The sequence below is a fragment of the Eptesicus fuscus genome, chromosome 24 (assembly GCF_027574615.1).
Source record: "Eptesicus fuscus isolate TK198812 chromosome 24, DD_ASM_mEF_20220401, whole genome shotgun sequence".
NCBI lineage: Eukaryota > Metazoa > Chordata > Mammalia > Chiroptera > Vespertilionidae > Eptesicus > Eptesicus fuscus.
The window spans coordinates 8,370,366-8,389,804 of record NC_072496.1 but is presented as its reverse complement, the minus strand read 5'-3'; the positions used below and the strand labels follow the sequence as shown (position 1 = coordinate 8,389,804).

Sequence of the window (19,439 nt, the reverse complement as noted above, 5' to 3'; positions counted from 1 at the left end):
GTATCTGTCATAAAGCTGACATTTTATGTTCAGCGGGCATCTAGATCTTACCTATCCATGGCTTCCAAACGCCAGAGAGTAAGAAAAGAGTTCAGGGTGGAGCAAAGGAGGTTTGCAGTTGTGAGCCTGCGAAACCCGGAGTTTATTCTTGTATTATTATTATTTATTAATTTTTGCATTATTTTCCATACAAACTACTGTCGACCCACTTCTGCCCCACCCTGTGTTATTTATGAGTCCCCAAAGCCCTAACACACTGGTGAGTTGGCAGGAACCTTGAGAAGATAAAGGTGAGAAGCTAGAGGCCAAAGTAACACATGGAGATTGAGGCTTCCGGTATGACCAGGCCACAAGCTGTGGGTTTTAAGGCCCCAGAAATTTCCAGAATGTATGCATCAGCCGCTCCACATCTGTTTTCCCTTTTGATTGGCAGATTTTTTTACCTACCTTTAGTTCAGAACAAATTCTTCTATTATATCTTTGAATACCTTTTCTGCTACATGGGTCTGATCTCTACCTCGGGAAACACCTAAGCCGTATACCTATCTCAGTGTGAGCCAGGCAGTATTTTGACCTTGGCAGATCACAGCAAGCAATTCCTCTGTGCTCCCTTCCGAAGAATGGGGTTTGTTACAGAGAGAGGGCTGTTTTAACAGGCCTCCGTGAGTGCGAGTTTTTAACACTGGGTTTTACTATACGCTTCGGTCATAACTGTGCAAAGAAAATGAGGAGAGGGAGAGTAGTGTGCAGTCAGAAGCAACAGATAGATTGAGCTGGAGGAAGAGTTAGTTTTCCTGAGGGGAGGCGGATGCAAGACAGGAAGGAATGAAGGGAGGGAGAAAAGGAAGAAGGGAAAAAGGAAGAGAGGGAGGGAGGGCGGGGAAGGGAAGGGACACGTTCACATATCTAACTATTATTTTGTTGTTGTTAATCCTCACCTATGGAATTTTCTCCATTGTGTTTTTAGAGATAGTGGGAGGGAGGGAGAGGGAGAGAGAAACATCAATATGGGGAGACACATCGATTGGTTGCCAACCACACTCCCTCCAACTGGGGCTGGGGATCAAACCTGCAACCCAGGAAATATTCTTAAAGAGGAATTAGATCAGATCAGATCAGGGGCTGAGATACAGACACATTACCCGAGACAGGAAGGCAAGTTGCAGCTGCCTGAGATCGGAATGGACACCCCCCCCACACACACCCGCCCCATGCACCACCACTACCACAGGAAGCCAGATCCAGGGAGTATGAAAATCACCCCCTTAAAGCTGTGAATACTCCAAAATACAAGCTGGGTGTGTGGACCGCGGGTCCTCTGTCCCTTCGGCTCACAGAACTGCGCGTGGAGGGGGGACTCAAGGAGCCGGACCTGGGGACGGCACCTGCGGAGCCCCGTTGGCCCAGGCCCCGAGGGAGACGACGCGATCCTGGGTGCGAGGCTGATGCCCAGGCGGCGAGATATTAGGGGCCTTGAGGAGCAGCGAGCGTATCCGTCTGGGAAGTGACCTGAACTGCAGCTGGAGGGCAGACTGTGCAGACGTTTCAAAGATGAGAGCCAGGCCCTGGCTGGTGCAGCTCAGTGGATAGAGCATCAGCCTGCAGACTGAAGGGGCCCAGGTTTGATTCTGGTCAAGGGCACATGCCCGGGTGGCGGGCTCAATCCCCAGTAGGGGCCGTACAGGAGGAAGTCAATCAATGATTCTCTCTCATCACTGATGTTTCTCTCTCTCCCTTCCTCTCTGAAATCAATCATATATATACATATATATATATATATATATATATATATATATATATATATGTGTGTGTGTGTGTGTGTGTGTATGTATGTATGTATATGTGTGTATATATATATATATATATATATATATATATATATATATATATATATCTTTACATATATATATAAAGGTTACCATGGACATTTAAGGTATTACTCATGGCGCTTCAAAGCACAACAGCTATTGTGGCCCTAGCCGGTTTGGCTCAGTGGATAGAGCGTTGGTCTGCGGAATGAAAGGTCCCGGGTTCGATTTCGGTCAAGGGCACATACTGATTGCAGGTTTGATCCCCAGCCCTGGTTGGGGCGCATGTGGGAGGCAACCAATCCATGTGTCTCTCTTACATCGATGTTTCTCTCTGTCTCTTCTCCTCCTTTCCGCTCTCTCTAAAAATCAATGGAAAAATGTCCTCGAGTCAGGATTAAAAATAAAAATTAAAAAAACAACTATTGTGGCCCTAGCTGGTTTGGCTCAGTGGATAGAGCATCTGCCTGCAGACTGAAGAGTCTGGGGTTCTATTCCGGTCAAGGGTACATGCCTGGGTTGTGGGCTCGATCTCCAGTAGGGGACAGGCAGGAGGCAGCCAATCAGTGATTCTCTCTCATCATTGATGTTTCTATCTCCCTCTCTCCCTCTCTGAAATCAATAAAAATATTAAACAACAACAAAAAACAACTATTATGGGTGGAGGGGGTTGCCTATGTCCCATGGGAACAGGACAATAAACAGAGTTCGGGCTCCAGGAAGGGGTAGGAAGAATGAGACACGCTGAGGGTGGTCAAGGAGAGCATCCGATGGTCCGACCTTCGCTTTCACTGGAGATGCCTTTCGAGTGAGACGGTCCAGCTGGGAGAGGTGAGATGGACAAGATGTGTTTGGCAGACCCCGGACACACTGACTTCATCCCTCCCACTGCGATCACAACAACAGCCTCCACGCTGGCAAACAAATGTCTGACCCAGAAAACAATGGCAAAGGCAAAGGGGACAAGTCCACCAGAAACGCCAGCCCTCCGAGCGACGGAGAAGGAAGGAAACAGCGTTAGGAACTGGGTTAACCCATTCAACGCTAACAAGGCCACCGAGCCTTCCCGAGAGGCGGACGCCCAGGGGGCAAACACTGGAAGCATCTCCCCAGCTTCCAAACAGAAGGTTGATGCAGGATGATGCTCTGCTCAAGGCCCACGACGCACAGCTGTGGAAAGACAGCATCTAGAGGCGCCCCCCCGACAAGCGTCCAACATTCCCAACAGCTTCAGCCGGGAAACCCGCCGAGGCTGCCCCTCAGGCCCTGACAAGGAAAAGAGTGGCCAGGAACCTCCTTAGGGAGCAGGACTCACGGGCCTAAACTGCTCAGGGAACGTGCCACCAACAGATCTGGAGCCCTGCCCTGGCCGGTGTGGCTCAGTGGACTGAGCATCGTCCCAGGCACAGAAGGGTCACTGGTTTGATTCCCGGTCAGGGCACATGGCCCTGGTTGCTGGCTCGATTCCCAGGAAGGGGCGTGCAGGAGGCTGCCCGTCAATGTTTCTCTCTCACATCGATGTTTCTCTCCCTCCAATATCAATAAAATCATATAAATATATATATTTTTAATTTCGAGCATAGAATATCATGGAAATTTACAAACTCTGTAGTAGGCAGGAGTATGGTAAATGCCACTCTCGGGTAAAGGATGTGCTGTGTTTACCAGACACGGAGAGAGAAAGCAACAGCACGGATGGGCCTGGAGAGCATGATGCTAAGCGAAATAAGCCAGTCAGAGAAAGATAAATACCACAGGATCTCACTCATTTGTGGATTATAATGAACAACATAAGCTGATGAACAAAAACAGATCCAGGGACAGAGAAGCATCGATCAGACCGTCAAACCTCAGAGGGAAAGTAGGGGAGGGTGGGGGTAAGGGGGAGAGATCAACCAAAGGACTTGTATGAATGCATATAAGCCTAACCAATGGACACAGACACCAGGGAGGTGAGGGCATGAGCGAGGGGGTGGGGGTGGGGGGGAAGTGGGGGGATAAGGACACATATGTAATACCTTAATCAATAAAGAAAAAAAAAAGATTTGGAGTCAAAACAAAAGTAACTTAAATGAACTCGGAGAAAAGGCATTTTGTAAAAATAAATAAATAAATACATATATACATACGTAAATAATAAAATAAGCAGGTATTTCCTATGTCAATCTGTCATTTATAAATTCGACAAATGGGAAGCCTGAGCTATCCCCGACGGAACTGCACACATACTTTTGTTTTAAAATAAAGGCCAAGGCACAGCGAGGTGTCTGTTCAGGTACAAGTCAAGGGCATAGAGAGATCTACTCGTGACATTTTATTTTATTTTATTTTTTAATATATGTTGTTGATTTTTTTACAGAGAGGAAGGGAGAGGGATAGAGAGTTAGAAACATTGAGAGAGAAACATCGATCAGCTGCCTCCTGCACACCTCCTTCTGGGGATGTGCCCGCAACCAAGGTACATGCCCTTGACCGGAATCGAACGCGGGACCTTTCAGTCCACAGACCGACACTCTATCCACTAAGCCAAACCGGTTTGGGCTACTCGTGACATTTTAAATAAAACCCAAGCCTGGAAAAATATCCAAAATAAAATACAGCCGAAACCGGTTTGGCTCAGTGGATAGAGCGTCAGCCTGCGGACTGAAAGGTCCCGGGTTCGATTCTGGTCAAGGGCATGTACCTTGGTTGCGGGCACATCTCCAGTGGGGGGTGTGCAGGAGGTAGCTGATCGATGTTTCTCTCTCATCGATGTTTCTAACTCTCTATCCCTCTTCTTCCTCTCTGTAAAAAATCAATAAAATATATTAAAAAAACAAACAAACAAACATAAAAAGACAGGAAATCCAAGTAAAGTAAACAAAGAGGAGAAAAACACAGACTCCAAGCAACTTGAGTCCCTCAGCCCAGGGAGAGGAAAGAGGGGGCCACCTCTTTCCCAGGGTCTGAATCCTAGGAATGCTGCTCCCCGCCTTCCCTTCCCCAAACATAACACACAGAGTCACCCACATGTTGGACTGTAGATCTGTTTTGTTTGTTTTTTCTTTCATGCTTGCAATGTTTGCTTTTTTCATGTTGCCTTCACGTTAGCCCCAAGCTCCTGCTTCGCCATCATTTTTGTGTGTCAAGGGTGAACTCACACTGACTGGATATTAGTCCAAGGCCTCTAGGCTCTCTCATCGCAGGCAAATCTTCCAGACATTCTTTTCTCCCAGGTGTTCTTTTTTTTTTTTTTTTTTTAATTAACATATTTTTATCAGTTTCAGAAAGGTAGAGGGAGGGAGATAGAAACATCAGTGATGACAGAGAATCATTGTTGGGCTGCCTCCTGCACACCCCCTACTGGGGAGTGAGCCCGCAACCCAGGCATGCGTGCTGACCAGGAATCAAATCGTCAACCCTCAACCTCTGAACCCCACCGGCTGGGCTCTCCCAGGTGTTTTTAAAAATGTCTGGCTGGTCTGTCTGATTCTCCAATGAATTTACTCCATGAGTCCCAGGGATGTTTAAAGTCTCGACTGTATATACACTGAGTGGCCAGATTATTATGATCTCTGAACGCATAATAATCTGGCCACTCAGTGTATATCCTATATAATAAAAGGCTAATATGCAAACTGTCCCCTCGACCAGGAGTTCGACCAGCAGGCAGGCCGGCTAACCGCCCATGTCCCCTCCCCGTGGGCAGGCTGGCTGGACCCCACCCATGCACGAATTCATGCACCGGGCCTCTAATATATACTGTGAAATATATAATCTGGCCACAAAATAATAATTTGGCCACTCAGTGTACAGTCTGTGTTGTTAATATTTAACTTAAAGTTGGTAGTCTTTTTTTACTTTTCTAGGACCGCAAACATGAAAGATAAGCGGTGTCATCAACTCCTACACCAGATAGACAAAGCAGACAAATACATGGTCCACATCCACAGAAACAGGGGAGGCGGAAGGCTTGCTAAGTCACAAACTCTCCCTGGCCACAGGTTTCACAGAAATGATGATTACCTGACTCCGATCACTAAACCAGGAGATACCACAGTTCTCTAGTTGAGAGGCATTTCACACGATTCTTCAAGCCAGGATTCTAGACATATAGAAGTTCTTTATCCTATGTTTATGTTAAGTCTTTTGAAGCCAACAATCATTTTTCCCTCGTATTTGAAACCTCCTAGTAGAAATCAGTATGTATGGATTAATTACATTTCTTCTTAGAATAGAAGACAATTGAAATTGGGTTACTGTCAGTTTTTGAGACCATCTAACCCAAATGTTTACTCTTTACTGTAAGCTTCTTTAGGTGGTTAAAAGAATATTTTTAAAAATGTATGGTTTGGCCGAAACCGGTTTGGCTCAGTGGATAGAGCGTCGGCCTGCGGACTCAAAGGTCCCAGGTTCGATTCCGGTCAAGGGCATGTACCTTGGTTGCGGGCACATCCCCAGTAGGGGGTGTGCAAGAGGCAGCTGATCGATGTTTCTCTCTCATCGATGTTTCTAACTCTCTATCCCTCTCTCTTCCTCTCTGTAAAAAAATCAATAAAATATATATATTTTTTTAAAAATATATATTTTGCTGAAACCGGTTTGGCTCAGTGGATAGAGCGTCGGCCTGCGGACTGGAAGGTCCCAGGTTCGATTCCGGTCAAGGGCATGTACCTTGGTTGCGGGCACATCCCCCGTGGGGGGTGTGCAGGAGGCGGCTGGTCGATGTTTCTCTCTCATCGACGTTTCAAGCTCTCTATCCCTCTCCCTTCCTCCCTGTAAAGATCAATAAAATATATTTAAAAAAAATAAAAAATAAAAAAAATAAAAATAAAAATGTATGGTTTGGTAAAAGTGATAAATACCTTGAGACATAAATAAATGCTAAGAAGCTAACTAGCTATCCTAAAATTACTCAGAGGGGTTTAATACTCTAAGATTCCTAATAGAAAAATTCAGCAATACCAAAGGCTGCCAAAATGAACATGAACCTTAAAGCACCTGCTAGATGTGTGTAGTTCTTATTGCACTTAGGTATTTTATTTTTTAAATATGTTTTTATTGATTTCAGAGAGGAAGGGAGAGGGTGAGAGAGATAGAAACATCAATGATGAGAATCATTGATCAGCTGCCTCCTGCACACCCCCTACTTGGGGATCGAGCCCGCAACCCAGGCATGTGCCCTTGACCGGAATCGAACCCAGGACCCTTCAGTCCATAGGCCATCCACTGAGCCAAACTGGCAGGGCACAATTAGTTATTTAAAGTAGAATACTGTATAGCATCAAACACTTCAAAAAAAGACAGAAGCTTTGAAACTAAGACAAGAGAAACCCATGTGGTCAGGGTGGAATATTTGTCTTCAGCCTCTTGTTGTTATGTTAGCATGGACACAGAGCCGAACTAAGACCTATCCAATAATCCCTTATAATAATAAAAGGCTAATGTGCTAATTAGACCAGACGTCCTTCCAGATGTCATTCCAGATGTCCTTCTGGACGAAACCGAGGCCGGAGGTAAGCAAGGCCTACTCTTGCACGAATTTCGTGCATCAGGCCTCTAGTCCAATTTATAAAAACAGAACTATGGTTGTCTACCAATTCTCCTGTTGGCCAGAGTCAAACCCTTTGCCTAAATTGTTTTTGTTATGTGCAGAAAAATATGTCGAGAGTAAAGACAAATTAGAACTAAAAACATAATGTTTAGTCATGGTGACACTGTTATTGTCTGTAGGAGCACTTGTTTGATGTGAGCTTTCTTACCTTTATTTATAGTTAGCAACAAATATATATATATATATATATATATATATATATATATATATATATATATATATACTGAATGGCCAGATTATTATGATCTCTGAATGCATAATAACCTGGCCACTCAGTGTGTGTGTGTGTGTGTGTGTGTGTGTGTATTAGAGGCCTGGTGCATGAATTCGTGCATGGGTGGGGTCCGGCCAGCCTGGCCATGGGGAGGGGACATGGGCTGTTGGCCGGCCTGCCTGCTGGTCAAACTCCTGGTCGAGGGGACAATTTGCATATTAGCCTTTTATTATACAGGACAGTGGTCGGCAAACTCAAACTCTCTCAAACAGTGCTCGGCCAAATATCAACAGTACAACGATTGAAATTTCTTTTGAGAGCCAAATTTTTTAAACTTAAACATCTTCTAACGACACTTCTTCAAAATAGACTCGCCCAGGCCGTGGTATTTTGTGGAAGAGCCACACTCAAGGGGCCAAAGAGCCGCATGTGGCTCGCGAGCCGCAGTTTGCCGACCACGGATATAGGATATACACTGAGTGGCCAGATTATTATGCATTCAGAGAGCATAATAATCTGGCCACTCAGTGTATATATATATATGAAATATGTGAATTTTATGATGTGGAACCTCAAGTAGTAATTCTTTCTATGACTAATGTAAACAAGGCACAAGGTCTCACATTAACTAATTATTGTCTTTTTAAAAAGACAGGCCCTGATTGATTCCTGTTTGAATAAAGAGACAGACCCTAGTTTCTTGTTTGTTCCCTTTTATACTTAACACATACTATAGGTGCTCTCAAAACATGCATCCCACCAGTGGGAGATTTTAGACAGAAACAGGAAAAGGACCGGACCCAGCCGACATGACTTACAGTAGCCGCAGAGACAGGAGGAATACGGTAAAAAACGCAAACGTAGACTCAGGTTCCCCAGGCGAGTTAACGCCCCGGCTCGTGAGAGAAAACTGACCAGCGTCCAATAAGGAAAATGCTGAAATTTCTTAAAACCCAGATGAGCCATTAAAACCCAACAGTACTGGATTATCACCTAATCAAAGGCTTGCATTGTTTGATTTTTTGGAAAAACAATCGTTATTCTTTACCCAGTGCCTATTAAGAGCTAACGCCTCGGAATCTCATTACTCCTGTGACCCCCACAGGTCAGGTGGGCACCCAGGCTGGCAATGACCCTGGACCACTGCCCTGCGGTAGAGCCGTGCCTTGAACCTGGTTCTGTTCACGCCATAGGCCTCCCTTTCAAAGCACTGGGATTTTCTCTTCTGCCAGAGCTTTTATGTATTTTCTAAAAGAACTCCTCTCATGGCAGTAAACACATGGTTCTAGCTAATAGTTTATCTTGTGGATTGTTTTAGGTTTATTGTGCTCTTACAGGATTTAAAATCCCACCTTCTGACCGACGATCCAATAAGTTTGGTACCTGAACTGAAGCCCCCCCAAAGATCCACGTACACAGTTCTCCTTCTTCTCAAACAGGACAGATTTAGAAACACGTACAGATCGTTCCATCCAAAAAAGAACTAAGTTTACTAGGCCATCTCCTCCTTTTCCCTCTCCTTGTTACTTAACGTTCCTTGAACACAGTCCTGAGTGTACCATCCTAGCCAATGGTTCCACGCTTTTCTCTACCTGAGCTGGCTACTGAGTCCAGTACTTTCTAAACATACTTTATGGGGACACTAAAACGTTCTTTTTAAATCCAAACAGAGCCAGGCCATATCTGGGTAAACAGAAGTAAGTCATTAAAGGAGACTGTTCTCAATGCCACGTCCACCTTCCTTCCCATCGCTCCCTCTGTGCCTGAGGTGAGCCCCTCGCCTCCCTCCCTCTACCTGCCTGGACCCTTTTTCCTTCCCAGTCACCCACCAAAAGCGAAAGCAGACCCTCATGATGGAAGTAGCCTGCTGCCACCCTGCTCACAGGGAACTTCAGCCTGGAGGCGACTCCTTGGCAAAGTCATGGGGACAAGAGGCCCCTCCATGGCCCCATCAGAGGAGCCCCCTCCCCCCCCAAAGAATGCATCCACCAGGAACCCCAGGAAACTGCCCGCCCACCTGCTGCGTTTACCTGTGGCCGGGTCCTCCTCCGGGGGCCGACCTGCTGAGCAGTAGCAACAGTCCAGGATGACATAGTTGAGTACGTTGAAGAACAGCCCGATAATGCCAGCAAGCAGGACCAGCAGCGCCGCCTCCGTCTTCTGGGGGCTGATGTACCTCTTGATGGCCTCCACCAGGATGCTGAACATGAGCGCCACGGCGAAGATGGTGTTGCCGAAGGCTCCCACCACGTCGGCCCGCAGGAAGCCGAAGGTGCTCTTCCTGTGGTGCGTGATGGTGCTGGCCCGCAGGCCGAACAGGCCTATGACCATGGACAGGAGGTGGGAGAGGACGGCGAAGGCGTCCGAGGCCAAGGACAGGGAGTTGCCGATGTGGGCGATCGCCAGCTCCATCACGAACAGGAGGATGCTCACCACGCACATGAAGACCAGGCGGAAGGTCCTCCCGGAGTATCGGCCCATGGCTCCGGCTGGCGGGCCGTTCCCTCTTCCTCTCCGGGGGAAGGCTGCGCTCCGAAGGGAGCAGCTACAGATCTTGAGATTACAGCTCCTGGAAAACTCTCCCCTTCAGCCGTTCAGCGCGCTTGTCAAGACTTAGAAATCACCCTTTATAGGCTGCCATAAAGCCATAAAGCAGTTTAAAGGGCAATTAAGCGGGAGATGTCATGTGAGCTGGGACTCTGGAAAGGGAAGGCTCAGCTTCAGATATGGATAGGGACTGGAGGAATTTGTTTGTTTGTGTGTTTCATCCCAGAAGTCGGGAGCCTCTGTGTCTTCGGGTCACACAGTGGCTCACCGGTGGCTTCAGCCCTCCCAGCTTCCACTCACACAGTAACTGGGAAGACAAGTCGGTTGACAAAGGCCATCAGATCCTGTTCACCTGGTGTGCAAAGTTTTGAGTGCTGTCCACCGCCTGGGTCAGGGGACACTCTGGATCACAGTTACCGTAAGTGAAACCCCAACATGAATCGAGGGGGAGTTTTCTATTGCCTGGGTGCTGATCGGGAATACACAAGCACCTAGTTCCACACCTTCTCCCAAATAAGACCCCAAAATTAAAAATTCCTCATGGCCGAAACTGGTTTGGCTCAGTGGATAGAGCGTCGGCCTGTGGACTGAAATGTCCCAGGTTCGATTCCAGTCAAGGGCATGTACCTTGGTTGCGGGCACATCCCCAGTAGGGGGTGTGCAGGAAGCAGCTGGTCGATGTTTCTCCCTCATCAATGTTTCTAGCCCTCTATCCCTCTCCCTTCTTCTCTGTAAAAAAATCAATAAAAATATATATTTTTTAAAAATTCCTCATGGTCAGGGAAGATAAAACACTTTATAGACTGGAGGACCTACAGACATGACCCCAGTCATTTCAGGAAGAAAGCCAAATTATAATGACTTCACTGAGACAAGGAAATCTTTTTGTTTTTAATCTTATCACCTGTCACTCACACTCAAAGGTTTGCTGGGTCCTGAATACTGAAAACAATAGCGGCCTCTATTGTTCTGAGCAGCCTGCCTACAGTCAATCCTTTGAAGAAATGAGACTGAAATGACTACTCCCAGTGTTTTCTGAATTTAAATCCTGTGATGATTAATTTTGTGTCAATTTGACTGGGCCTCCAGGTGCCCAGACATTTGATCAAACATTGTTCTGAGGGTTTTCTGTTAGGGTGTTTGGATGAGATTAGCATTTGAGTCCAAAGACTGAATAAAGCAGATTGCCCACCTGTGTGGGTGGGCCTCATCTAATCAGTTGAAGGCCTGAAGAGCAGACCCTCCCTATTCCTCCTGCTGACTGCCTTCAAGCTGAGACCTAGGGCTTGAACTGAAACATTAGCCCTTCCTGGGTCTCAAGCCAGTGGCCCTCAGACTGAAACTATCCCATAGACTCTCCCGAGTTTCCTGTTTGCTGACTCACCCTGTAGATCTCAGGACTCCTCGGCCTCCATAACCGCAATTCTGTATAAGCTCTATTTATACGCCCATCCTCTGGGTTCTGTTTACCTGGAAAACTCTACTAGTCAATTGTGCACAAATCCTCACAACTTAGATGTAGCCCTAATAATTTCCTTAGCATCTCATACATCACCTCCAATTCATCTCCAGACTTCTAATACAACCAGGCTGTGTATCAAATCGCACCCAGACTATCTCATTCGTCCATTCATGCAACCAATATTTACTGAGTACCTACATGTCACACACAGTTGTAGGCTCCGGGGAAGACAGCAATGAATAAGACAAAAACCAGTGCCTTTATGAAGCTTACAGTCTAGTGGGGAGACAGATATTTAACAAAGTAAGTCATAAAATGTATTCAATGTCAGATGGTAATAGGATGGAGACAAATGAAGCTGAGGATAGTGTTGGCATAGGGGTGGAGCTGTTAACTTTAAATAAAGTGGTCAGGGAAGAATTTATTGAGATGCTTGAGTGAACACCTGAAGGAGGTGTTTCTTCTTTTCTTTTTTAAATACATTTTTATTGATTTCAGAGGCAGGGAGAGGGAGAGACACTCCAGACTCTCCAGTCAAATGCCTTCTCTTCGCTGTTTTATGGAGTGTTTTCTGCTGCTGATGTCAAGACTCAAAGTCTCTCCCCTACCGAAGGCCGTCAGCAGGAGGGATGGGAGGGTCTGCTCAGTCCTTCAACTGATTGAACGAGGCCCACCCATACTAGGGAAGCCTGCCCGCTTCACTCCTCTACCAATTCAACAGGTTTTGTGACGTCTTTGTTAATGACTTGTCTCCCCCTACAATATGCTGCTGTCCAACTCCAGCAAAGAAACCTGGCCTATTGGTTTTCTTTTTACTGCAACGAACACTAGGCACACACTCACGCCTGTGCCAGCCATGTATCTTAGTTAATGGCTGTCATCTGCGAGCAAAACAGTGACCCTTTCCTGAAGGACAGTGTTTGGCCGCAGGCTTCTGCATCCCCTGGAAAAGCACCGCCACTTCTCAGATGTTTGGAAAGTTCTGATATTTTAGCTGAATCTCTATTTAAAGGGAAAGGTCTCTCTCCCATCACATGTAGATTTAGGGTAAAAGATTCTGCCCTTCACATACTCACTTACTGTGGAGTTCCTTTAAATAATGAATTCCTTTGAAGCAGCCAACTTCAAACTTTTCTGCATTTAGTTCTCATCGGAAGCTTCAGGAAATTCCTACGAATAGAGGTTATTTTCATCTCTTTGTAGGAATTGCCTTGTAGTACGTAACTCCAATACTTCAGAAACGAACGAATACATAAAACGAATGAATTCATGATGTTTATTACTGGGGTGGTTTACAGAAAAGTCTTTTTTTTCCACTGTTACTTGAGACATAAGAATAGGTGTTTATCTCGTGACCTCCTTTTTGAAGTTTTATTTTAAAAAATCATAAAACTCTGGGAAGAAATTAGTATCAATTTTTTAAAAAGTGCAGAGGGTTGGAGATAGGCCGTGGCTTTGTCCTCAGTAACTCCGCCCAAACAAGGTATAGTACTTGGCAGGGTTCTTGCCGCAGACGCATCTGGCTCCAGGCTGCAGCTCACAGAGCGGTTTGAAGGGGATGCAGAGGCTTTTGGCTCCCATGGATGGAGCGCCAGGTTCCAGATCCTGATCCCTGAAATGAAAACAAATGAGAATTCCATTCATTTAAGCTGAGCATGACTCTTCTTTTCAACAGCCTCACCTCACACGTCTTATCTGCTCATTGGATTTACCTGGCCGTGGTCTTCTTGATCCAGTCTTCACAGTCAATTTCCCCACAGAAGGGGATCTGGACAATCTAATAGGAAAAGGAACAATATATAATGTGCATCACTCCTTCCAGGCTGTAAATAGGACACCCATTATTTGCAGCCACCCATCCCATGCTCAAGTTGAGTCCCTCCTGCAAACTCTTCCTTGCACTTGGGACTTGGTTAAAACATGTTCCCAAAGGCTTTTCTAAGAACAAAGTGAAATGGAGACGAAGAAATTATAAAAAGCCGAGTAATTCATCAGCTGAACGTTACTGCAGGGTAAGGAAGTTAGTTCACTACTTCTCTCATGTTCATTCAGCAAAGTGTATTAGCCCGAGTCCCCCACTTGGTAAAATGTCATTTTGATCATCTGCCTTGAGATGATAAAGAGGTGATAATGTCAAGGCAAATCCTGGAGGGAGGGAATGAGTGGGTAAAGGGAAGGTGGAAGGGCTGGTAGTAATAAATATTCTGAAAAAATCGAATAGAGAAATTGTGCAATGCAAACTGAAGCAAAGACCAACCTGGGTGTAAGAGCTGAAATCACAGCAAGTGACAGCCCTGAAACTTGGAAATCATTAGCAGTTGTGCAATCACAGAGCATGAAAAAATGTATTTGTTTTCCACAAAGTATTGTTTAAAATTCATTACAAAAAACAAAATGGGCAATGATAAGAATATTAAGAGAGCTGAAACTGGTTTGGCTCAGTGGATAGAGCGTCGGCCTGCGGACTCAAGGGTCCCAGGTTCGATTCCGGTCAAGGGCATGTACCTTGGTTGTGGGCACATCCCCAGTAGGGGGTGTGCAGGAGGCAGCTGATCGATGTTTCTCTCTCATCGATGTTTCTAACTCTCTATCCCTCTCTCTTCCTCTCTGTAAAAAATCAATAAAATATAAAAAAATAAATAAATAAAACGAGTATTAAGAGAATTACAAAAAATGCCTTTGGATACTAAATTTGATTTCTTAGAAATTTTTACTTTAACTCACAACATAGCTATATTTTTTAATAACTAATAAATTTTACAGTAAATAGTCTTATTTTCTTCTTCTCATGAGAAAACATTACTAAGCCTTGAGAAGAAAATAATTTTTAAAATTTAAAATGATGTAGCATGTAAAAAATTCAACTGAAGTTATTAAATGTATTTGGACTCATAAGTGATAATTTCGTAAAACACCATGTTTTAATCCTTTCTAGCTTCAAAGTAAAGTATAGATAATAAGACCTAAAATTTCTATTTATGCATATAAGTCATTAATATGAAAGTACAGCATACATTTTTATGCTATTTATTCAGCTGTGGAAAGATTATTAATTTTTATTTTTTATAATTTCCATATCTATGTTTTTAAAAGATACAATCTTTTGCAACACACAGTATCTTGCATTTTGTAGCAGAAAATGTTAATGACAAAAAATAACGAGACTCTAAAATTATGATGATCAATAGATTAGTAATGTAGTCAACAGTAAACATATATTACACATATACATAATATGTATTTTTCATTTAACTAAGACCATCCCCTCGGAAAAGTTCCTGAAATCAAGTCCTACACATTTTTTTTTTTTTCATTTATAAAAACCAACAGGGAAAGGAGAAAATCAAACTTTCACCTACATTCACGTTCCAAAGATCCCTTCCACCTTCTCCCTTCTTAGTAAATACCATTTTATTTACAGTAACTTCAAAGGTTGCTGAAAGGCCAGTCAACATATTTAAGCAATATGAGATGCGGACGGAATTGGCTACTGAATTCAAGAAACAAAATGTGCTTTGGCCTCTTTGCTCTTTGGACATACAACTAAAATATGTATTCTGCTTTAGAACAGATGCGGAAATCTATGGTTCCACTAATATCTGCTGAGACTCATTTCTTTGAGAGCAATGGACTAACTAGTGTTGACTCTATCGATTTATTAACTCTTATGCAATGTCTTCACAGACTGTATTGGCACAGTGACTCCATATTTCTATAATACAGGAAATTCTAAAATTCAGTAAATAATGGAGCAAAAATAAAATAATCACCAATTGCAGTGAAAGGAGAAATGTACTTGGCATCAGTGGCTACCCATTCTCTAGCCTTCTCTCAGAAGGACAGAGCTTGAGTCACGTGACAAATTACAGAAACCAGAGCGGGGAGGATGAAAAGCAATATTCCAAGCATAAGAGAACGCTGGACACGGAAGAATAATGGATCTGAAGGGCATTTTGAGATGAACTATTTTGCACTCATTTTATTAGTTAGTCAGCTGAGCCAGCGAGATTAACATGCACCCAGCTCACGCACTGAGACATATTGAGGTTTTAATCATAACCAATTAAAACTCTGCCTATCAAGCATGAGAAAAAGCTTTCACATAATCAGTACACAGTGTTACCCAAAAATAATATACTGTCAAGTTTTAGGAAAACCAGTTGAAAGAGTATATAATGGCCCTGACTGGTTTGGCTCAGTAGGTAGAGCGTTGGGCCTGTGGAATGAAGGATCCCAGGTTCAATTCCAGTCAAGGGCACATGCCCTGGTTGTGGGCTCAATCCCCAGTGGGGGGCATGCAGGAGGCAGCCGATCAATGATTCTCTGTCATCACTGATGTTTCTACCTCTCGCTCCCTCTCCCTTCCTCTCTGAAATCAATAAAAATATATTTAAAAAAATGCTGAATACTACGTAATCCTTCTGTGTGACTGGCCTTGAAAAGGGGATTAATACCATGCTTAAGTTCAGTGGGTCTTAAAACACCATTTACTGAAATATTTTTATATTCAATTGTTTTCAGAGGTCTCTGACCTTCCCAGAATCCAGCAGCTTCTGGAAGTCCTCCATTGAATTTGCCACCACCATGTGAGTCTTAAGGTCTTCAGAAGCCCTACCAAAGAATAATGAGAAAAGAACACATCATTTCTCCTGATATGATGTTATTTTTAAACACGCATAGTTTAATGAAATAACAATAACCTGGAAGTGAGAACTCAATTTGAACCTCGACTTTGTCACTAGCAATGACATTCAGTAAACCTCAGTGAACTCATCATTGTATGATTGTGAACATGAAATGGATGAGGAATTTGCCAAGCACACAACAGGTCATTTTTACTTTTGTTATTGTTGTTAAATCTCTATCGATCAACATTCTAGTCCTGCTATACCACTGACTACCTTAGAGTCTGGGTTGTGTTGTTTTTTTTTATCTTAAAAAAAAATTGAGGGGGGGTTGTTATTTTTTTAAACCTCTCTGGTCTTACTTTGCTAAGTTTTTACAAACCTGGAAAAATACTCAAGTAAGTCTAATTACCCATACAGGATTCTGAGAATCAAACACGAAGGCATGAAAATGTTTTGAAAAGGAAAAACTCATAAATATCCATTATTCAAGCTATTTTCACCCACTAGGTAATTCTTTTAGAAATGGAAATAAATGTTATTCTCTTCTGCACTTGAAGTCATGCATGACATGAGGAAAGGAAGTAAGGCGCCACACAAGGACCCATCTTCTAGTGCCTCTGCATGAGACCTGCGATTCTAAGACCTCTTCCCATAGGTCAGGGCGGCCCTCAGTCTCCCCACCCCCAATCCCCATAGGCGGTTTTGAGCCTTGGCCACACATCAATCACTCGGGAGCTTGCACTACTGTAGGCGCCAGCCCAGCTCTACACCAATTATGCTAACATCGCATGGTAGGGGCCCAGGCACTGGTAGTTTCTAAAGCCGCCCAGGGGTGCTCATAGGTAGCCAGCAGGTGAGAATCAATGCCTCACTTCCTCAGATTCATATGTCATAGAAGCCTGGATCTAAAACGAACCCAAATTAGCCTCTGGGCCAGCCAGTCCACTACTGCAAACGTGGTAGGGAGCAGAAAGCACTTAGAAAAACGCTCATAATACAAGTCAAAACACAAAGAGAAAGGCGCATTTGGAGCTACGGGAAAGAGGGCTTCCAGTTGGGGCAAAGAATTCCTGGGATGGATCTCCTAGGGTTGGAAGATGAGAGACGTGAGCGACTCATTCTGAGGAACTGACTTTCTGAAGAGATTGGCGTGGATGTCCTCCAAAAGAGCCTGAAGTTTAGTCTCGGCCTCATTTTCAGCAACTGTGAGCTTCTCTCCAGTATCTCGTCGGACGGCCACAAACTGACAGCTCTTCATATCACGTGGCCCGACTTCCAGTCTAATGGGAACTCCCTAAGAAACAAAAGAGGCGGCTAAGGTGACACATGCACATCTCCAACTGGACACGGGGGGCGGGGGGAACCACAGGTAGGCTTACAGGTGTGAGCTCAGAAAACACAGTTTATTCTTGTATTATTATTATTTGTTAACCCTTTGTACGCCGTAAGTGTCTATAGACGCAAGCAGCGGACCTTCCCCACAAGCCATGCGCGTCTATAGCTGCAAACCTCGCCTATCAACTCTGGTTGCCCAATTTTAAAATCAGACTTGTAAGTGACATCTCTGGGTTTGTAAAGAAAATTATGGTAACTTAAATCCGTAAATATTCCAGTGCATATGGAAGAAATTCCAGTATCATCCCGTTTTGGATGCGTGGCAGTTAACTGGTTAATTATAGCATTGTTTATTTTTATTACAACTATAAACCTACTTTTGCCCACCCTATCTACACTAATTTCATGGCTTTATTGACATAAACAATAAACAAAACAAAAGCATGCACAAACAGTAAGAAAAAGCAGGCAATATTCCTGAGCCATTACAAAAACCCACTCCAATAAGTCATAAACCTAAGAGAAAACTGTACTGCCTGAGGTTTATTAAAACAAAATAAAAATAAGCTTCCTCAAAAACGAGTTCAAATTTAGCAACTGTGCTGAACACTTAGTTTCAGTGAAGAACTCGTAACGATCAAAACAGAGGAAGTCATGAGAAAGACTTACATATTATAAAAACACACAAAGAAAATCGAAATCCAATGGAAGAGTTTACCTTGAGCTCCCAGTGGTTGAATTTCCAGCCTGGTGAATAGTTATCTCGCAAATCAGCTCGGGCACGAATGTTAACACTGAGTAGCCGCCTGCGATAATCATTGCATTTTGCAATCAGAGCATCTCTGTCTTCCTCAGAGAGTGTGTTTGTGATGCCACAAGGAATGACCACCACCTGGAACCCAGCACAACAGCTTATGTTCACACAAAGAAACAGCATACAGACGTGATTCTAAATCTCAACACAAATCAACACAGGGTGGGGGTGAGGAGTAGGGGGGAGGAGAGGGAACAAGGTAGGCTTACAGTTTTGAGTTCATCAGTTTATTCTTGATTATCATTTATTAATTATAGCATTGTTTATTTGTATTACAACTGTAAACCTACTTTTGCCCACCTTATGTAGACTAATTTCATGGCTTTATTGACAATCCTATATAATAAAAGCCTAATATGCTAAATGTCCAGTTATCCAGTCAGCCATTCAACCAATCAAAGCGTAATATGCTGATGATATGCTAAGGTCGCTCAACTACTTGCTATGACATGCAATGACCACCAGGGGGCAGACGCTCCGACGGGTAGATTAGCTTGCTGTTGGGGTCCAGCCGATCGGGACTGAGCGAGATGGGCCAGACACATCCTGGAGCCCTCCCGTGGCCCCTCCCTAGCTGGCCAACCTCCTGCATCCTTCCCCAGCCTCCATCGTGCACCAGTGGGTCCCTCAGCCTGGCCTGTGCCCTCTCACAATCCAGGACCCCTCGGGGGATGTCTGAGAGCCGGTTTTGGCCTGACAGCGGAACGACTGGCTGCTATGATGCACACTGACCACCAGGGGGCAGACGGTCAATGCAGGAGCTGTCCCCTGGTGGTCAGTGCGCTCCCACAGGGGGAGCACCGCTTAGCCAGAAGCTGGGCTCACGGACAGCGAATTTCGTGCACTGGGCCACTAGTAAGTAATAAAAAAACAAAACAAAGGCATACACAAACAATAAATTGCTGGTGCGATTTCTAATCTATATAGAATGTCTATCAATTAGCTGGACATGGCTTGTCTGTGCTAAACAAATCATTTCAAAAAAATGATTTCTAAAGAAGTTTTATATAAGGAAGCTAAAAATTAAGAGTAAAAAAC

At 44.3% G+C, this 19,439-nt stretch overlaps 1 protein-coding gene across 2 annotated transcripts in view; it reads right to left on the bottom strand.

The window, feature by feature from the left end:
* Positions 1 to 12,886: 12,886 nt before the first annotated feature.
* The window catches only part of EPRS1 (glutamyl-prolyl-tRNA synthetase 1), a 43,009-nt gene continuing 36,456 nt past the window's right edge, over positions 12,887 to 19,439 (bottom strand). For both annotated transcript variants that reach the window (XM_054712913.1, XM_054712914.1), the window contains 5 exons: positions 18,306 to 18,479; positions 17,386 to 17,546; positions 16,157 to 16,235; positions 13,337 to 13,401; positions 12,887 to 13,236 (listed from right to left, as the gene is read on the bottom strand). In XM_054712913.1, the coding sequence (XP_054568888.1) occupies positions 13,086 to 13,236; positions 13,337 to 13,401; positions 16,157 to 16,235; positions 17,386 to 17,546; positions 18,306 to 18,479 (630 nt within the window). In that variant the 3' untranslated portion in view covers positions 12,887 to 13,085. The remainder of the gene's footprint in view (positions 13,237 to 13,336; positions 13,402 to 16,156; positions 16,236 to 17,385; positions 17,547 to 18,305; positions 18,480 to 19,439) is intronic.